General features: G+C 36.5%; 1 protein-coding gene and 1 pseudogene across 1 annotated transcript in view; one reads left to right on the forward strand and one right to left on the reverse strand.

Moving 5' to 3' along the window:
* Positions 1-19,460, reverse strand: part of GUCY1A2 (guanylate cyclase 1 soluble subunit alpha 2) — a 317,887-nt gene that overhangs the window by 104,707 nt on the left and 193,720 nt on the right. The window contains exon 5 of the mRNA XM_053924981.1: positions 11,425-11,910. Coding sequence (XP_053780956.1) covers positions 11,425-11,910 — 486 coding nt within the window. The remainder of the gene's footprint in view (positions 1-11,424; positions 11,911-19,460) is intronic.
* Positions 6,354-6,453, forward strand: LOC112314430 (U6 spliceosomal RNA; annotated as a pseudogene).

The raw sequence follows: 19,460 nt of genomic DNA on the forward strand, positions 1-19,460 counted from the left end.
AGCAAACTCATACAATACCCAGGAATTATAAAACTTAGTGGGAATATAACTGACATACTCACACTCAAGCTTGTCAGAAATCCTGCACTAAATGACCTCGGGGTAAAGTAAATGATTATTTAATGACAGTAATTTTTGATAAAGAAAAGTTATATCAGAAGTTATTTTGATATTTTAAGTGAATTTTTAAAATAAACATATAGGAGTAAGTATTTAGGTAGCAAAACTTATAATAACAAAATGTACACTACCTAAAAGCTACTTTCTCATACTACTCATAAAGGTGTTAGTTACAAGAGCAAAGACTATTTAGCTCAGGGCTTAACTTCTGTACAGCTTATGGATACACAAAAGTGACACGTTCTGTAAGGACATAAACTTCATAAAGCTAGTGAACAATCTTTCACTTTCATCATGGGGTAACCTAGCAACATGGACCTAATACAGTAAGAAAACTTGCTAGAGACTTTTATCATAAATTTGCAGACTGTTTTAGAATTGGTATGCATTTTTTGGCATATTCTTGTATTCATGCTGCTATAAGAAAATACCATACATCAGGAGCTTAAAAACAGGAATTTCTTTTTTTTTTTTTATTGTTATTCAATTACAGTTGTATGCCTTTTCTCCCCATCCCTCCACCCCACCCCAGCTGAACCCACCTCCCTCCCCCCTCTCCACCCTCCACCTTGGTTTTGTCCATGTGTCCTTTATAGTAGTTCCTGTAATCCCCTCTACCCACTGTCCCCGCCCCCACCCCCCACCCCCGCCCTGGCTATTGTTAGATTGTTCTTAACTTCAATGACTCTGGTTATATTTTGTTTGCTTTTTCCTTCTATTGCTTATGTTCCAGTTAAAGGTGAGATCATATGGTATTTGTCCCTCACTTCCTGGCTTGTTTCACTTAGCATAATGCTCTCCAGTTTCATCCATGCTGTTGCAAAGGGTATAAGCTCCTTCTTTCTCTCTGCTGCGTAGAATTCCATTGTGTAAATATACCATAGTTTTTGGATACACTCGTTTGCTGATGGGCACTTCGGTTGCTTCCAGTACTTGGCTATTGTAAATTGTGCTGCTATGAACATTGGGGTGCACAGATTCTTTTGGATTGGTGTTTCAGTGTTCTTAGGGTATAATCCCAGCAGCGGAATTACTGGGTCAAAGGGCAGTTCCATTTTTAGTTTTCTGAGGAAATTCCATACTGTTTTCCACAGTGGCCTCACCAGTCTGCATTCCCACCAACAGTGCACGAGGGTTCCCTTTTCTCCACATCCTCTCCAACATTTGTTTGTGGATTTGTTTATGTTGGCCATTCTGACTGGTGTGAGATGATACCTCATTGTGGTTTTAATTTGCATCTCTCTGATGGCTAGTGATGCTGAGCATCTTTTCATATGTCTCTGGGCCCTCTGTATGTTTTCCTTGGAGAAGTGTCAAAAACAGGAATTTCTTTCTCACAGTTTTGGAGGCTGAGAAATCCTAGATCAAGGCACTGACCGATTTGGTTCGGTTCACTGGTGAGGGCTCACTCCCTGGCTTGCAGATGGTCACCTGTGTCCTCACATGGTAGACAGAGAATTCTATTTCTTCTCATTATTAAGGACACGGATCTCATCATGAAGTCCCCTTGCATAATCTCACCTGAACCTAATTACCCTCCAAAGGTTTCCACCTCCAAACACCATCACATTGGGAGATGGGCTTCAAATGAATTTGGGAGGACACAAACATTCAGCCCATAACTCTTGGTATTATAAAAATCAAAACATCAATCTCTTAGCAATTGCCGATACTCTTTAGAAAATTAAAAATCAACAGTGGGGCTCAGTTGATTGGGCGCCACCCTGAAAAACGAAATGTTGTGTGTTCGATTCCCAGTCAGGGCCCGTCCCTGGGTTGCAGGTTTGTCCCCAGCTGAGGGCACATATGAGAGGCAACTGATTGATGTTTCTCTCCCTCCCTCTGTGCCCCTTAATCTAAATTATATAAATAAAATCTTTTAAGAAATCAACAGGGATAAAAACAACAACTCAAAAACACTTTAAGAAATTCAACAAGACACTATCAATTTTGATTTCTGCTTGGCAATCCAAATTATTTTAGCCTCTTAACTGTTTCATAATTTGCACAAGAGTATAAAAAAAATGTCCTCTAAGTTAAGAAAAAAATAATTCTGGATGTCATATTAGAATATAAAAAATTCACATTTTAGGTCATAGACATTGCACAAGCCAATATTGAAGAAACAGTGTTACCTTCACAAATCTCATATTGTAGCTCAGGTTATATATATAAAACTAACCCATGAAGATGAACTATTGGCCCATCTTCACGAAAAAGGATCCATGAGGACTCAGTGAAGATACGACAATTAATGTATTTCAGGGGGATATTTCTCTTGCCCCCTACTCATGCCTCTTTCCCTATGTTTCCTTCAGTCTTTCTCTGGCATAAAATATAATTCTAATAACCTGAAAGAATGAACGTAAGCAAAGAAGCATTTTATCCTTTTTTCTGATAAGCACTGGCTACGCCATCAATTTTTTTTTTTTTTAAGATTTATTTATTTTCAGAGAGAGGGAAAGGGAAGGAGATAGAGAGGGAGAAAAGCATCAATGTGTGGTTGCCTCTCATGCACCCTCTACTGGGGACCTGGCCCGCAACCCAGGCATGTGCCCTGACTGGGAATTGAACTGTGATGCTTTGGTTCACAGGCCTGTGCTCAATCCACTGAGCTACACCAGCCAGGGCTAGGCTATTCCATCTTTATGTACATACAAACACATGTGCATACAGGCATATGCATATAAAACACATACCCACTGCCCATATATACCCAGAAATACCTATGTGAGAAATGACAGTTAACATTTATATTTACTACCACGGACCAGACACTGTAATAAGCATTTTACATATATTTCATTTAAAAGCTCATACAATATTACTATGTGGTAGGTAAAATTAGTCTATTTACAGATGGCAAAACTGAAGCACAGATGTTAAATAGTGGTTAAAGGTGGAAAGATGAAACTCCAAGCAGTGTACTTCAGATAGCGCTGGGATTCAGCAGCTTTAGCTGAATGCAATGAGAGCAACAGGGAAAAGGATCCATCCTTCCCCTTGTTTGTCCCTTATCTCCAGCCTAAGTGCTTGCCAAGAGGAAAAATATAAATGAAGGAAAACCCTTGTCAGGTAATTCTTAGGGCATGATGGTATTCTGAAATTGACAACATAATCCCCCCAATAGAAGAGCTTCCAGAGCAGAATACTTATCTTTGACTTTCACCTTACTTTCTAAAGCATATAAATTAGTTCTTTTCTACTCATTAAAATTGAGCTAAATATATATACTAATTTCCATAACATTTTACAGGCTTCTATGGGAGTCATGCCCTGTTCTTGAGTGATTCACAAATGTTTATTGAGTGAATAAATGAATTGAATATTTTTTACTTCAGAAATCCCTCTTTTCTAGACTTACTAGAAGATACTGTTACTTCCTTTCCACTAAAATAGCAGTGAAAATAAATGGCATTGATGTTGATGGAATTCACTAAAATGAACTGGTATAAATCTTTAGTAGCTTTTCATTTCAAAAGCAGAAAATATGTAAATCTTGGGGGGAAAAAATGAAACAGTCAGTCTTTACTAAATGGACCTGGTGTTTGGTGCTGAGAAGTGGAGTAAAATATTATATACTGTATTTTTTGGACTATAAGATGCCCTTCTCCCCCAAATTTGGGAGGAAAATGGGGGTTCATCTTATAGTCCAAATGTAGCTTATCTGACTCGCTGGAGCAGGGGGTGGGGGTGGTGGCAGTGAAGCGGGGTTTTTTTTCCTATTGTCCTCCTCTACAACCTAGGTACGTCTTATGCTCCAGTGCGTCTTATAGTCCAAAAATATGGTGCATATTTACAAAATTCCAAGAATAAACTAAGTATTTAAAAGACATTTTTATCATAAAACAAAACAAGGGGAAAAGAAAGTATTTCATTTTTCTCCTATGCAAAATCCAATCCACACTGGAGTAATTATTATTAATATTCTGCTTTATTTTCTGAAGCCTGGCTGATGGTCCAGTGAACAGCCAGCTTTAGTAGCTTCACATTATCAAATGACAAAACAAATCAAAATTCTTGAGGCATAGAGTTCTGTAGCCTTGTAACTTGATGTGAGCAGACGTTTCAGCTCTTTCTTACTCACGAGGCTACAGATGGGGATTCAAGTCTGATATAACTCCTTCTCCAGTTTATAAACAGCTACCGCACCAGTGCAAAGCCTCAGGGGTCTGCACCAAGACATCTGATTCCCAAGGCTTGTCTGCCTCTCAGTTTCCCTGAGACAATAACATGCCCACTCAAAAGTGAATACAGATCACTTTATATATAAACCATTTTATCATGGATCTCTATCCTGTTTACTTCTTCTGCATTCTGTATTTATTTTTAGAATGTACAGACTATTTTTCTACAAAGTAGTTAAGGAGTTATTGTTAATAGGAATCTATAATTAATAGACTAAAGAGAGACTAAAGCAGAACATTATACATATGTAAATTAAATGAAATGTATATGATATTAATAGGTTTTGTAGCCTATTTTTATGGGTATGGTATTTGCAAAGATTTGGAGCTTATAACAGCAACACAGTGTTTTCATTGGTTCTGAAGATTTTCAGAACTCAAGATATGTAGCAATTTTGAAATTGTATTAATGCCCAGAGTGTTTCTAAATATAGTTTACTCATTTTCAAGAGTGGCTAGAAATAACCTGCTAGCTCCAGCATACCCGCGGGTTCTAATTCCTATTTTGGCATCTAAAGTCTTGAAGGACATCTCTATATCCTTTGATGAAGTTGTCGTGTTTGGTTCTTTTGACTCTAGGGAGGGGTTTTCCTGTGCACCCTCTGGCTCTGTGTCTGGCCCTGGCCAAAGAAAAGCCTACAGTTCTGTATCAAAGTTTGTCCTGATGCTCATCTTCATACTTGCTGTCTGGATACACTCGCTGGTTTCCATTTCCAGTAATCCAGCTGCCTTGTGCTCAACTCCCAAGCCTTTAACAGTGAGTTTGGGTTTTAATATGGGATCTCTCCTTACCCCACACCAACAGGGGGAAATATTTTATTACTAACATTTTTCAGTGTTGCCTGTGAAAAATGATTTTATTTTTAAAATATTCATTATTCAGTTTTTATTATCTTAAAATTATATCCCTATTGCCTGCACTTCAAATCATTGGTCCCACTCGCTCCTTCCTGGTACACTATTGCTATTTGTGCATTAAAAGAGTTAAGGGAGAAGATGCTAGCTGGTTTCTGACAAAAAGGGAGGATGGCAGATGGGAGAGTCCCCAACTTTTAAGATGCAGCTTCTCAAAACTCTGAACATTGGTCATAGAGTTCTTCTCATCACTTGACAGTGTAACTACAGTTATTGATCATGTAACTTAGTTATTTATTTGTTTATTTGTTTAATCCTTACCTGAAGACATTTTTTCATTGCTTTTAGGGAGAGAAGGAAACATTAATGTGAGAGAAAAGTATCACTTGGTTGCGTCCTATATGCACCCAGACCAGGAATCAAACCTGCAACCTAGGTAGGTACTCTGATTGTGAATCTAACCACAACTTTTTGGTTATTGGATGATGCTCCAACCTACGGAGCCACACTGGCCAGGGCCATGTAATCTAGCTTTGAAACAGTTTCTACTTTGTGTTTTTATGACTTCATCTTTGTCTATAGAACACAGCCTAGATTTGTGGAAATGCTGTAGGCTCTAGAGTCAGATAAGCCTTAGTTAAAATTCTGATTTATGAGCTATATTATTTGGATTATTTAACCTTTCTAAAACTCAGTTTCTCTATCTAAAAATGGAGATAATGTAACACCTCTACATATTAGTCATGGGAGATTAAATGAGGCCATACTTTATTCTCTTCTAATAAGCACTAGGGGGACTATAGTTTTGTATATGCAAAAAGGTACAAAATATCACATAATACATATCTGAATATGTCCAGATACAACTGTCTGAGAAATAATGATGGCAGCTAAGATGGACATTTGCCACTAAATACAAGTGCTGCTTTAGAATCTGGACCTTATAAGTAATAAAACTAGAGATAAGTAAAGTTAAGACAGCGGTTAAAGGTGAAAAGTTGAGAACCTTGAGGAGCATATCTAAGACAGCACTGGGGTACCAAAGTCTTGGCTGAATGGAATGAGAGGAGCATGAAAATGGACTCATCTTTCTCCTCTTCTCTCTCTTGTTTGTCATTGAACAGCTTGCCAGAGGCAAAACATAAATTAAGACAAAACCCACATTAGGTTGCTTCAAGATCTAATACCAGTACTCACTTCGGCAGCACATAACAAAATTGGAACAATACAGAGACTAGCATGGCCCCTGCGCAAGGATGACATACAAATTCGTGAAGCATTCCATATTTAAAAAATATCTAACACTATTATTATTATCTGCATGCCATTGATTTAAAAAGTTAGAGTTACGGTTCTCTATTTTGTTCATTCTCTGTACCTTATAAAATTTGAGGAGCAAAATATTATAGTGCACTATTTATGTTGACTTTTACTAAAGATCTGCATTTCTAATTATGAGGGTCAAAATTATCCTCCACGCTTCCTTCAGTTTACCTAGCTCTTACTCACTACGCATACACCTGTAAGACCTGGCAGCCAAACACTGTAAAGGCTTTAATTTTCTCAATGCTTGAAATATGTACAGTAAAATTTATAGCTTCTTCCTAAACCTCCTGCTTTATAGAAGGTTTGATTATTTTTAGCAGAGCTTTTTCTATTATAGCCTAATTTAGCTGAACTGCACCACTAGAATTATAATTCACCACTGCATCATCTCCCTAGTGACAGGAACCATGAAAAACAAGACGATCAAGAACGGGACAACCACACATTTTGAAAACGGAGACTTCAAATGCCCCCTGTGGGGCACTGTCTCTTTTTCTTTCTTTCTTAGCATTCAGCTTTATCTCATTTCCTTTTACATTTCTAAAATAAAACAAAAGTGAGCTATAGTTTTCTCTGTGGTATGATTATTTTACAAAAATTCTACACATACTTTAAACCCAACAAAATAGTATTTCATTTTATAAAATCAGTGTATTTGTGGTCCTTAAAACATTCTACTGGCTTTGAGGTTTTTCTTTTCAATAGTAATTAAAACTATTTACCAGATAGCTCTTGGTAATAGCACTTTTTATATTTTCTAGAAAATTACCTAGAATGATTATGATGATTAGAAATTTAAAATTTTGTGGTGGGGGGGAGGGGTGGTGGGAAAAGGTAGAAAATTGTACCTGAACAACATAAAAAAAAAGAAATTTAAAATTACAAGGTCAGATACAAGACTTCTAATTTACATTCCTCCTCATATGGTTCTCATAATATACTTTGTTTTATCCTATAACAAAATAATACTCTTCCCCTTACACTCTTAATTTCATCCTCCCTCTCTGGTCATACCATTATTGTTCTGGCTTCAGCACATAGTCTAGTGTTTCCTAGTCCGATTCCCAAAACTCAATCCCCATGACCCTGATTAAACTTCAAAAGCCCTATACACCTGTCCAAGATACATAGACATATTGGCAACAAAGATATGTTAAACACACCAGGCTCTAAAGTCATATTACTTTATAATTTAGGGCTAAAATTTCATAAGCAAGTTCTGTTTAAGAGAATTTGTGAGCCACAATTTTTTAAAAAATTCTATATATATATGTATATATATATATATATATATGAAAAATGGAAAGCATGGTCTTGAGTAACAGACAAACAGCAGATCCACTTTGTAAGTTGAAACTTGCTGGAGGATTTCCAGCCAAGACAGAAGTGTAGGTAGATACACTGTGCCTCCTTGCACAACCAAAAGAAGAACAACAACAAATTTAAAAACAAAAAATAAGCAGAACTGCCAGAAAATCAAACTATATGGAAGTCAACAACCAAGGTTGTTGTTAACTCTTTAACAACCAAGGAGTTAAAGAAGAAACATTCATCCAGACTGGTAGGAGAGGCAGAGAGAGGCAGCCAGGGTGGAGAAGACTCGCGGCAAGGTGGTGGCTGGAGTACTGAGGCAGGCAAGGTGGCGGCTGGCAGAGGGGACTGCCCCACATTTGCATGCAGATAAACCAGGAGGAACAGCTAAGGAGCCAGACAGACCATGCAACCCAGGGTCCCGGCGCAGGGAAATAAAGCCTCAAAACCCTGAATAAAAAAAACTGGGGGGGTTGACGCAGCAGAAGAAACTCCCAGCCTCACAAGAAAGTTCCAAAATTACCCACAGGTCCTAGAATGTACACAAACTGACCCACCCAGGAATCAGCACCAGAAGGGCCCAATCTGCTTGTGGGTAGAGGAAGAAGTGAAAGCCAGCTGAGAACTGAGCAAGTGGCATTGTTCCTTCTCAGACCCCTCCCCCACATACAGCATCACAACGCAGCTATGTTGCCCCACCCTGGTGGCTCTGCCCCTTACTACATAACAGGTATGCTGAGACAAAAAAAAAAAAAAACATGGCCCAAATGAAAGAACACATCAAAGCTCCAGAAAAAATGTGACTAAGTGATGAAGAGATAGCCAACCTATCAGATGCACAGTTCAAAACACTGGTAATCAGGAAGCTCACAGAAATGGTTGAGTATGGTTGCAAAATAAAGGAGGAAGTAAAGGCTATGAAAAGTGAAATAAAGCAAAATGTACAGGGAACCAACAGTGTATGGAAGGAAACCAGATGCAAATCAACAGTTTGGAGCAGAAGGAAGAAATAAACATTCAACCAGAACAGAATAAAGAAACAAGAATTCAAAAAAATGAGGAAAGGCTTAGGAATCATAGGTGTCAATAGAGAAAAGGAAGAGCCAGAAATTGAAAACTTACTTGAACAAATAATGAAGAACAATGTCCCCAGTCTGGTAAAGAAAATAGACTTCCAGGAAATCCAGGAAGCTCAGAGAGCCCCAAACATATTGGACCCAGGGAGGAACACACAAAGTCACATCATAATTACATTACTCAATATTAAAGATAAGGAGAGAATCTTAAAAGCAGCAAGAGAAAAGGACACAGTTACCTACAAAGGAGTTCCCATAAGACTGTCAGCTGATTTCTCAAAAGAAACCTTGCAGGCAAGAAGGGGCTGGAAAGAAGTATTCCAAGTCATGAAAGGCAAGGACATACATCCAAGATTATCCAGCAAAGCTTTCATTTAGAATGGAAGGGCAGATAAAGTTCTTCCCAGATAAGGTCAAGTTAAAGGAGTTCATCATCACCAAGCCCTTATTATATGAAATGTTAAAGGGACTAATCTAAGAAAAAGAAGATACAAACAAACATATGAACAGTAAAATGACAGCAAACTCATAACTATCAATAATTGAACCTAAAAAAATAAAACCAAAAATGAACTAAGCAAACAGCTACAACTGGAACAGATTCACAGAAATAGAGATCATATGGAGGGTTATCAGAGAGGATGGGGAGGGGGAAAATGAGGGAAAATGGGGGAAAGATATAAGGAATAAGAAGCATAAATGGTAGGTACAAATAGACAGGGGGAGTTTAAGAAGAGTATGGGAAATGGAGAATCCAAAGAACTTATATGTATGACCCATGGACATGAACTAAGGTGGAGGAAAGCTGGTAGGAGAGGGGATACAGGGTGGAGGGGAATAAAAGGGAGGAAAATAGGACAACTGTTATAACATAATCAATAAAATATATTAAAAAATAAAACTTGCTGATAATTTTTTATCACTATATGGAACTGTCCATGCTTTAATAACATACGAAAAGTTGAGGGTTATACAGGATATTCCCACAGATTTTTTTTCCCATGAGGTGTCCTAGCTTATCACAAAAGAAGCTATATTTATAGCTTTTTAAAAGAAGCAAAAACCTAATTAAATATATTTTAACCTTGAAATTGTTTTGGTACTCTCAGAAAACATCACATTTCTTCTCTCCTCAAAACCTGATAGTTACATTTAAATCAAAGGTTTCCATGTTTTTCCAAAGGAGAACCTATTTATCTGTTTTGTCAGTCTCATTTAGGTGTATGAACTTAGGACCACAATAACATATGATTACTTCAGTTGGAGGAAGCTAACGAAGCAAATGGGAGGGTCACAGGGAGGAGACTGGTGGTAGCAGAAATAGAGCACTAAGGCCCCAAGCCTGGAGGGAGGAAAGTGCTGGCAAATTCAGGCTGACCTGCTCTACCTCTGGGAAATGGCTGGGTGTGGCAATGACACACTCATCGTAGTGTGTCTGTGGTTCAGGGTCAGACATTTGCTCCTTCTACCATAAACTATATAACAATAAATTATAAGAAAGTTCTAAATAATTTATAAGAACTCTTATTTTGTATAATAAAGCAAATCCCTCATATACACTTCACACTAAAAAGTTACCCTTCAAAAAAGACTCACTAAAATATTTAGCATGGGCTACCCATTACGCAGATTGGCTAGAGAATACCTTTCTCTGAAGAAGATACACCTTAATGAAAACAATGTAAACAGGCAGGTTCTTTCCAAATATGCTTATGTGAAAATCATACTATAAAAGAAATAGTGGTCCAGATGGATTAGTAAAGAAGAAAATAAAAACCTACAGTTCACTACTGTTTATTTATGTTAAACATACTTTCTGTCCTTCATATAATAAAGCCACGGGTCCTGACATTGTGCACTCCATGTGAAATTCTATGTAAAGTTACAGAATTATTCACTAGGCAGATTTGGGCCTGAATCATGCAAGATAATGCTGTGATTTTAATAAGGAATTCATCAAAGCAGACAAGCCGGTGGTGATTAGTACTCATTTTCAAAGCTTTTCCACTATTTAGTTTTGAAATTTAAGGTCCTTCCAGTAAAAGCCATTGGTCATTTGGGCAATAGCTAGAATATTTACATGTGTTCTTTCAGAATTAGAGGGACTCACTTAATTGACATTGCAATGCAAAATACCGATTAACCATGATATAACTGAAAATACAATGCATATTTTAGCACGACTTACTGCTTCTTTTTAACTATCGACATAATTCTTAGCTTATATTGGAATCCCACTCTCTAGGAAAGACATTCTATGGGTAAAAGTTGCCTAGTATTCAGCGAGTTTAATTTTTTAATAACAAATACTAGCTTTACAAATTTTTCCTTACTGAGCAATATCATGATTCAGTTACTTATAGTATATCAATGCTATAAATCAACTCATAATGAAAGTTTTCTAATAAAGCAGAAATAGCTGTATTCTGTACAGATTTCTAAATTAAAGAGATAGCAATCATAAAAAAGAAATTATATCCTTGCAATTTAATTAAGATCATAATTTGCTATTAAAAGGTATTAATAGATAAGTAACTAAACCCCTTTACCTTATAAATATCCAAAAATCCACACTGGTGATCAAATCTGGTGTACAGTTCATTCAGCATGCTGATCACCTGCATGGGGGTACACTGAGCACAGATGGCTGTGAAGCCCACAATGTCCGAGAAAAGCATGGTGACATCATCAAACTTCCTGGCCTGCACTTGCTGCCCTTGCCACAATTGCTGAGCTACGTCGCCAGGGAAAATAGAATATAGGAGATCCACTGTTTTCTTTTTCTCTTCTTCCAGTGCCTGGTGAGTTCTTTCTAAAGTTGCCTTTAATTTATCCATCCTCTTCTTCAAGCCATCTTGGGCCTTTGCCTGCTCACCAACCAAAATGACATCTCGGGTGGCATCGTGAATAGGGATGTCTGAGAGATGCAGCCCCCGGCCCATGAGTTCATCCAACTTGTCCACACACGGAGAGCCCAAGAATAAAATGGAATTTGATTCTGGGACATGGATCATTTGTCCTTTGACTTCCATCACCTGCAAAATTAACATGGAATTTTGATCAGTGCTCTTCACATAAGAGATTCACAAAAATTTGTCATCTGATAAAGAAGAAGAACAAGAAATGTTTTATTAGCCACACTGACTTCCTGCATTCGTACAAGCAAATTTATATATCATTTACAGCAACTGTAAAATTCATGGTGCTGAATAGAAACATTTGTTATTGTCTCCCACTTGCCCACTTCTGACAGACAATGATGCAATGAAAAGAGACAGCAATGAGAAATAAGACAGAAAAACATGGAATGCACTTAATAAATTTACTTTTCTTTATTTTTCATAGCATGAAATGTTTAGGATAGTAGATGAAATGAGATGCAAAGAGGAAATATGGGGTAAAACTATAGAGATTTAGATTTCAAAGTCTGCAACTATGTTTTATTATGTTCCCCCTGCACAAATCACTAAGATCTAATCTAAATAAGAAAATATAATTGAAATCTTGCTTGATATTATAATATTTATAATTGAAATACTCACTCCATGTAAAGTTTCTTCTAGTGTTTGGTCTTTCATCTTTTTATACATAATACCCTTATTTATTCATTGAAGTAATTACCGTTTTCTATTTACTAGCACAGGTCTGGATGATAAGCATAAAAAGATAAAATAAAGTTCTCTTTTCAAAGATATCACAGTATGTGGGTGAGGAGGGAATTTATGTAGCACAGAATAGTGTAAACAGGACACTTTCAATTCAACATGAATTCTCAAAAGACTGCTCACTACGGTTTGAATACAAAGAAAATAATTGTTCTGAAAAGTATTTCCAGATTATTTTATATATGCTTAATTTGCTTTTGGGGGGAAGGGGTGCTATTAATGATATATACTTTCCCATTGTTGAAATATTAAAGGCTTATGTAATAAGCAACATGCACAAAATATACAACTTCATAGTAAAAAATTAGTATATTAATCTTTTCTTAGCATTTAAGATAAAAGCAGATCTCTGATGTTCAAAGATTTAGACTTCCATTTAGGGTCCGTCCCCTCCTCCTTCCTCATATTTCCTCCTAATCACTTTTTCTTTTCCATCTTGCTGTCTCCTCCTTCTCTCCTTTGTTCTTTGGACTTAAACTTATTTCCAATAATCTCTCTTCATTTAGTCTCTCTTATCACTGGTTTTCCTCATTTTCTTCATTAGTTCTTCCTTTTTCTTTTTCCATCTCTTTTCTTCCTATGAATCAACCTCCACATTTCCCATTACAAATGGACCTTCTGCTTTTTTGCTTTTGCTATATCTCTATTATTTAAAATGCGGAATTAGTATATGAGTATATGCATAAATAATATATGTTATTTGCTATATGTAACAAGTGTTGAACTTACAAAGAAGTTAATATGTTATATATTTATCTCAAAAATATAAAACATCAATATATTCTTGATTTGTTATTGGGAACCGCCCTGCTTGGTTTCAGAAACTGTAACCCCTCATGGCTAAGGCTGAGTAAAAAGACCTTGGGACCATAAGCTGTTTAGGAGACAAAGCTTATCTTCCTTGTAGGGGCACCACCTATGCCCCCTTTCACCTGACTCTGCTTGGCCCTGGGCAGATGACTGGTTAGCCAATGATGGGTAAGACTCCTCAAAGGAGGGGTGACCTAAGACAGGCACAGTAGTGAAGGGGCCCTCAGGGAATGACTTGGAGGGCTATAGAAAAAGGGGGTGATGGACCCTCACCCCTCTGCTTTGACATAGCCTCAGTCCTCATTCTGTCTGTAAGAAGTCTCCTAATCTCTTGGCTGCCTTACATCCCCTCCCTGATTTAAGCCTGAAACAATGCCTTAAGCCTGAAACAATGTTGGAGGTGGGTGCAGCCCTGTGCTGCAAAGGGTGGGTTCCCTAGGGCAATCAGGCATAAGAAAGAATATATAAAATCCTGTGAAACCTGCTTTGCTAAGAATACCCTCAATTTTCTGATAGGAGTCCATGCATGGAATGAGTTTGTTCCCCAAAGTTCTATGGCTCTTTAGCTATCTGACCCTGACTCAGAATAAGCCTTCAGAGTTCTTTGAATGTTATCTATTATTTGATCATTTCTGCCTGACAGTAATTGGTGAGCTTTATGTATACTCCCTGTATTCCTATGCAAATTAAACCCAATAAAAGCCCATTGAAGAACAGGTTCTTGGCACTTCTCCTTTGAGAGATCGGCCATCTTTCCTCCCCAAGCAGACCATGTCTTGGTAGACTTATTCTTATCCATGGCAGACCGGGGACTCTGCGGGCAAAGCTCCCCCACAATTTATATGTGGCTATTAGTTGTTTTTTTTTAAATCTCTGATTCAGCAGAGCCTGAGTGAAAAACTACTTGCTTACCTCCCACACTACAGAAACACAACTCATGAAACAAAAACTCCAATATGCAGAGTACACAGCTTACTATTTTTATATATTTCTCATCAGTGAATTTTTCCTTATTTAGTAATTAGGTAAATTCAATTGGAGCATCTATGTCTCTGTCATAAATGCATTTTCATTTTAACTAAAAAGTAACAAATTATTCTTCTTGAATTGTCTTTGTACATTATAATTAGAAATTCAGAAATTCACAGTGATCTGTATTTATTAATTTAGCAATGTGAAAAACTGTTGTAGGAATTACTTTTTTATGTACCAGAAACAGATTTGTATAAAGCTGCATTAAACTGAAACATCTCTCTAAGTTTTTATTGTAGCTTAAATTACATTAAAGTTTTTGTGAAATAACATAAGGCGTAAGAAAAATAAACTGTATTTAAATCTATCAGATTTCAGAACTGGTAAGCATAATAATGGGGAGTATTTGGCTCTGGGCAAAAAAAGTTAAAAGTTATTATATCACAAAGCTTGGTTTTCAGATTCTGTTAAACCACCTGTGTTATTTCTATTTTTATGCACAGAAATTTCTATGAGAATATTGACCACTACAATAAAAAATTAATTGAAAATTAAGAAGGTTGAGGTCATATAACTGTATACTATACAATCTGATAGTACATAACCTGGACATGGACTAACCCATGCTCTCATGGAGACTCAAGTTTCACAAGACAGTAGTTTATAGCAGTATCATGTAATGGTTAGGGAAGAAAGATTTGGAGGAAGTCAGACCTAAATTTGAATTCTAGCTTTCCTGACATTTTAAGTGAGCAAACAAGCTTAGATTCAATTAGTTATCCATTCCAGGCCTCAGTTTCTTTATCTATAAAATGGGGATAATGATGTTGATAAGAATTGTACCTAACTCAACACATCTATTGAGTACCTGTTATTGGCTAAGTACTGTCTTATTGAATCTTATCTTATGCTAGCTATTACTATTCTCATTTAAGATGAGGTTTAGGGAGGTTAAGAGACTTGCTAAGAATATACAGCTAATGAACAGCAGAATCAGCATTCAAACCCAAGCTGGATTGGCTTCATAGGACATGCTTTCAACCAGTGAGGAAGCATAATGGGTAGGGGGTTGGAGGAAGGAATAACAATTCTCAACATGATGGCAAAATGACCCTAATAAGATGTTCACAATAGACAATTTAAAAGAGAGAAGCTGTTGCTATTGATGTATTTCGATAAAACAACTACTTGCATGCTATTTCATCACTCAGTTCAGTAAAAAGGTCACTTCTGGTTGTGATTTCAGATCTTTCAGATCTCTGGGACGTGATTTATGAAAGCACAAACAGAATGATATGCCCTTGCTCTCCAGAAGGGCCTTTGTTCTCACAGAGTAACATCTACTTTTGAAGAATTGGCTGTAGCAAAATAGAAAAATTGTAGGAGACAAGTGCCCAGCTCAGAAACATCTACGTCCTCACAGTCCAGAGATTCTGCCCTCTCACAGGCCCCTCCTTAGGTTTCACGTGGCTGGAGTCAGCAGCGAGAGGCATCCCACCACAGCAAGTACCCAGCCATGAAGTACTCTTTTCTATTGAGACGTTTGGGGGGTGGGGATCTCCTCCTTCACATAAAGGAGCCAGGATACCTAGCGTCAGAGTGCTTGGTCTGTCCCCTCAAACAGCATTAATAAGGACCAGTGGGAGCTCCAGAAGCATGGAATACACCAAGCAGATGAAAATAGCACCATGGACACTCAGAACATTACACTGTCATTGCAACTAGAGCCTACAAAAGTAAGCCAGGACCTGGGTTCCAGACCTAAACAGGATGTTTTTCTCGTAAAATAAAAAATGTGATCTAATATCTTCTACCATGATAGACTAACTGTCCAGTACATAAGAGAAAGCCAAAAATTGTAAGACTTAGGAAAATTGTATCTTGAATAAGAAAAGGCAATCAATTAATGCTAACACAAATGAATCAGATGTTGATATTATCTGTCAAGAACTTGCACCATTTTTTATCATAAGAGTCCTGGAAGGAGAGAAGAAAGAATAGGGCTGAAAAAGCATTTGAAGAAATAATGGCTGCAAATGTCCCGATTTGATGAAAGATATAAATCCATAGACTCAACAAGCCATATGAACCTCAAACAGGATAAACTCAAAGAAACTCACTTCACACCACATCATAATTAAACCTCTAAAATCTAAATTCAGAAATATTTGAAAGGCAGCCAGAAGGAAATAACACATTACTTATAGGGATCTCTAATTTGAATGACAGTGGATTTTTTATCTGAAATTATGGAGGCCAGAAGAAAGATTTTTAACATCAACTTATTGATATTAAAAAAGTTTTTTAATAAAAGAAAAGTGTCAACTGTAAACTCTGTATCTGAGCAAACTATCCCTCAAGAATAAAGAATTAGACATTTGCAGACAAAGAAAACTAAATGTCTTTGTCCTAGCAGACCTACCTTTACTCTGAATGGCCAAGGAAAGATCTTTAAACAGAAAGAAAATAAGAGAAGGAAACTTACAGCATCAGGAAGGAAAAAGGAAGAGAAAGACTAGAAATATAGGTAAACAAAACAGGTTGTTCTTCTCCTCATGAGTTGTCTAAATCATATGCAGTGACCAAAACAAGAATTGTAACATCATCATAAATATAAGAAAAAAGCAGACAGAAATTACACACACACACACACACACACGGAAAAAGATGTGAAGACAGACATTGGTTGAAGTGATGTAACCACAGCCAAGAAATGCCAAGGTGTGCCAGTAGCCACCAGAAGCTAGAAAAGTCAAGGAACAGATTCTTCCCAGGTCCTTCAAAGACAGCATGGCCCTATCCACACTTTAATTTCAGATTCTAACCTCCGGGACTATGAAAGAATACATTCCTGTTAAAATTTAACACTACTGAGTTTGTGGTAATTTGTTAGATTAAACACAAGAAACTCATAAAGAATGGAACAATAAAATAAACAAACAGGATCTAATTGACCTATATAAGGGGATCCATCCAACAATAGCAGAATACATGTTTTTTTCAAAAGCCCGTGGAACATATACTAAAATAAACCCTATTCTGGGTCATATAAAAACATCACAACAAATTTAAAAAATTATACAGAGTATGTTATCTGACTACACAGAATAAAACTAGAAATTAATAACCACAAAATGTATTCATAATAGTAAAAAACTAGAAACAATCAAGATACAGTTCAGTGGGTGAATGGTTAAGCCAAATGTGAAGTCCTACTTAGCAATACAAAGAAATGTTCTATTGACATAGGCATAATTTTAGTTGTATCTATAGGGAATTATGTTGAGTGAAAAATTGCTCAGTAGAAGGATTTGTTTTTCTTTCTTGCTGATTTACTTTTAGCCTTGAATTATTTGTTTTTATTCTTAGAATATAATTATCCATAAAAATAAGGTGCTTTGAAACAAAACCAATATTCTCCCAGAAGGCTATTAATAATATTTTAAAATTTTAACCTAATATCTACAATTATAATAGCTAAAGTTAAAAAAGTCTTAAAAATTTTTTTTTCTCTGACAAGAATATTTCATTAAATATTTTTATATAAATTTAAAGAGGCAATGTAAAAATGCCTAAGTTGGGTACACTGAATATAATTTAAAATAAATTAAAAGCATTCATTTATTTATTCATTCATCTATTTCACAAACATTTACAGTGGAATCTTGGTTCTTAATTTGTTCTGGAAAATGTTGGAGAAGCGATTTGCTTGATAACTTAATCTCCTTCATCGCCTGAGAGACACATGACTGATTACACAGATATCAGCATGAAAAGGCTGTGGGTTAGAGAATTGAGACCTGAAGTTTTGTTAGACAACCGAGACATTTTTTCCGTGAACAACTGGGTGGAGAATCGAATTGTGTGAGAACCAAGATGCTCGAGAACCAAGGTTTGACTGTACTTAGGATCCCTGACCTGCCAGGACTGTGTAAGCACTTTTAATATGCACATACTTAAGCAGATCAGTTGTCTTTTTCACTGAATCAAACAGTAAGTTCAACACTAAAATGCATATGAATCTGCAGGAATATTAACATCTGAAGTTAATTTAGCTATTATTTATTCTATAGATTGAAATATTGCCTTTGTTGAGATGAGAAACAGTAAAATTCATATTGCTTATTACTAAAATCAGCAAAGAAAATATAATCCTTCAGAGGTTTTATCTTTCTGTACTTACTTTATTTCCCCCTGGGTTTGTATTTAGTTTCATTGCTATACTTTAAACCTCAGAAATTCATCCTAAAATTATATTTGAATAGATAAGCCAGTAAACCCCATAACCAAATCAATTTAATGTTCCATGATTAGATGTCACTTTTCTTTTTAAATAACAGCAGGATCCATATAACATTTTTAAGGAAATAAGTTTATGCTTCATAGCTGAAAGAAGTGTATCAGCAAATGTTTTGACATTCTGTTGTGAAGAGGACCAAACTTGAAATGCTATGTTTTGCTTTTAGAGTCTTTATCCATTTTTTACTTAACAAGCATTAAATTTCACCTTATGTGAGAAACAGTAAATTGATGTGTGATTTTTAATACACTGCACACACAACCTAACTTTTCCCCCCAAAGGGTGAAAATGATTTTCTTTTTCATCACATTCCCACAATCAGTAAGTCCCCCACATTCAAGGATAGCCCTGAGTCTTCCTTGCTTCCACGCCACTGCCAGCCTGCACCTCTGGGGTGCCTTTGTCCCCGCAGTCACTCCCACGTTCCACAATTTCCATGTACCCATTTTATAAAACTACACTTCAAAAGGTATAAGAAATTTCTGGAACCACCCCTGAAATACTCTGCAAAGGCAAGAAATTCTATGTTCTCTTCAATGGAATATTACAAAAATGACTCCAAACAAAGCACCAACACATTGATATAATAAAGTTGAATGAAGTCCCCTGACAGTAATAGGGAGCCATTTGGACATGTAAAAATATCAGTCACTCTGAACCAGGCAACTGAACATGAGAATATTTTTATAAGGCCTTAAAAACACACCAAAAATTACCTCCAAATATCCAATTATGTATTATTTATGTGTGTGTTGTGTGTGTGTGCACTTATGTTGAAATATCTGTTCTTCCTTATTTTATTTAATTCCTGTGAATCAGGGGTAGTAGAGCAGAAGAT

Source organism: Desmodus rotundus, chromosome 5, assembly GCF_022682495.2.
Source record: "Desmodus rotundus isolate HL8 chromosome 5, HLdesRot8A.1, whole genome shotgun sequence".
NCBI lineage: Eukaryota > Metazoa > Chordata > Mammalia > Chiroptera > Phyllostomidae > Desmodus > Desmodus rotundus.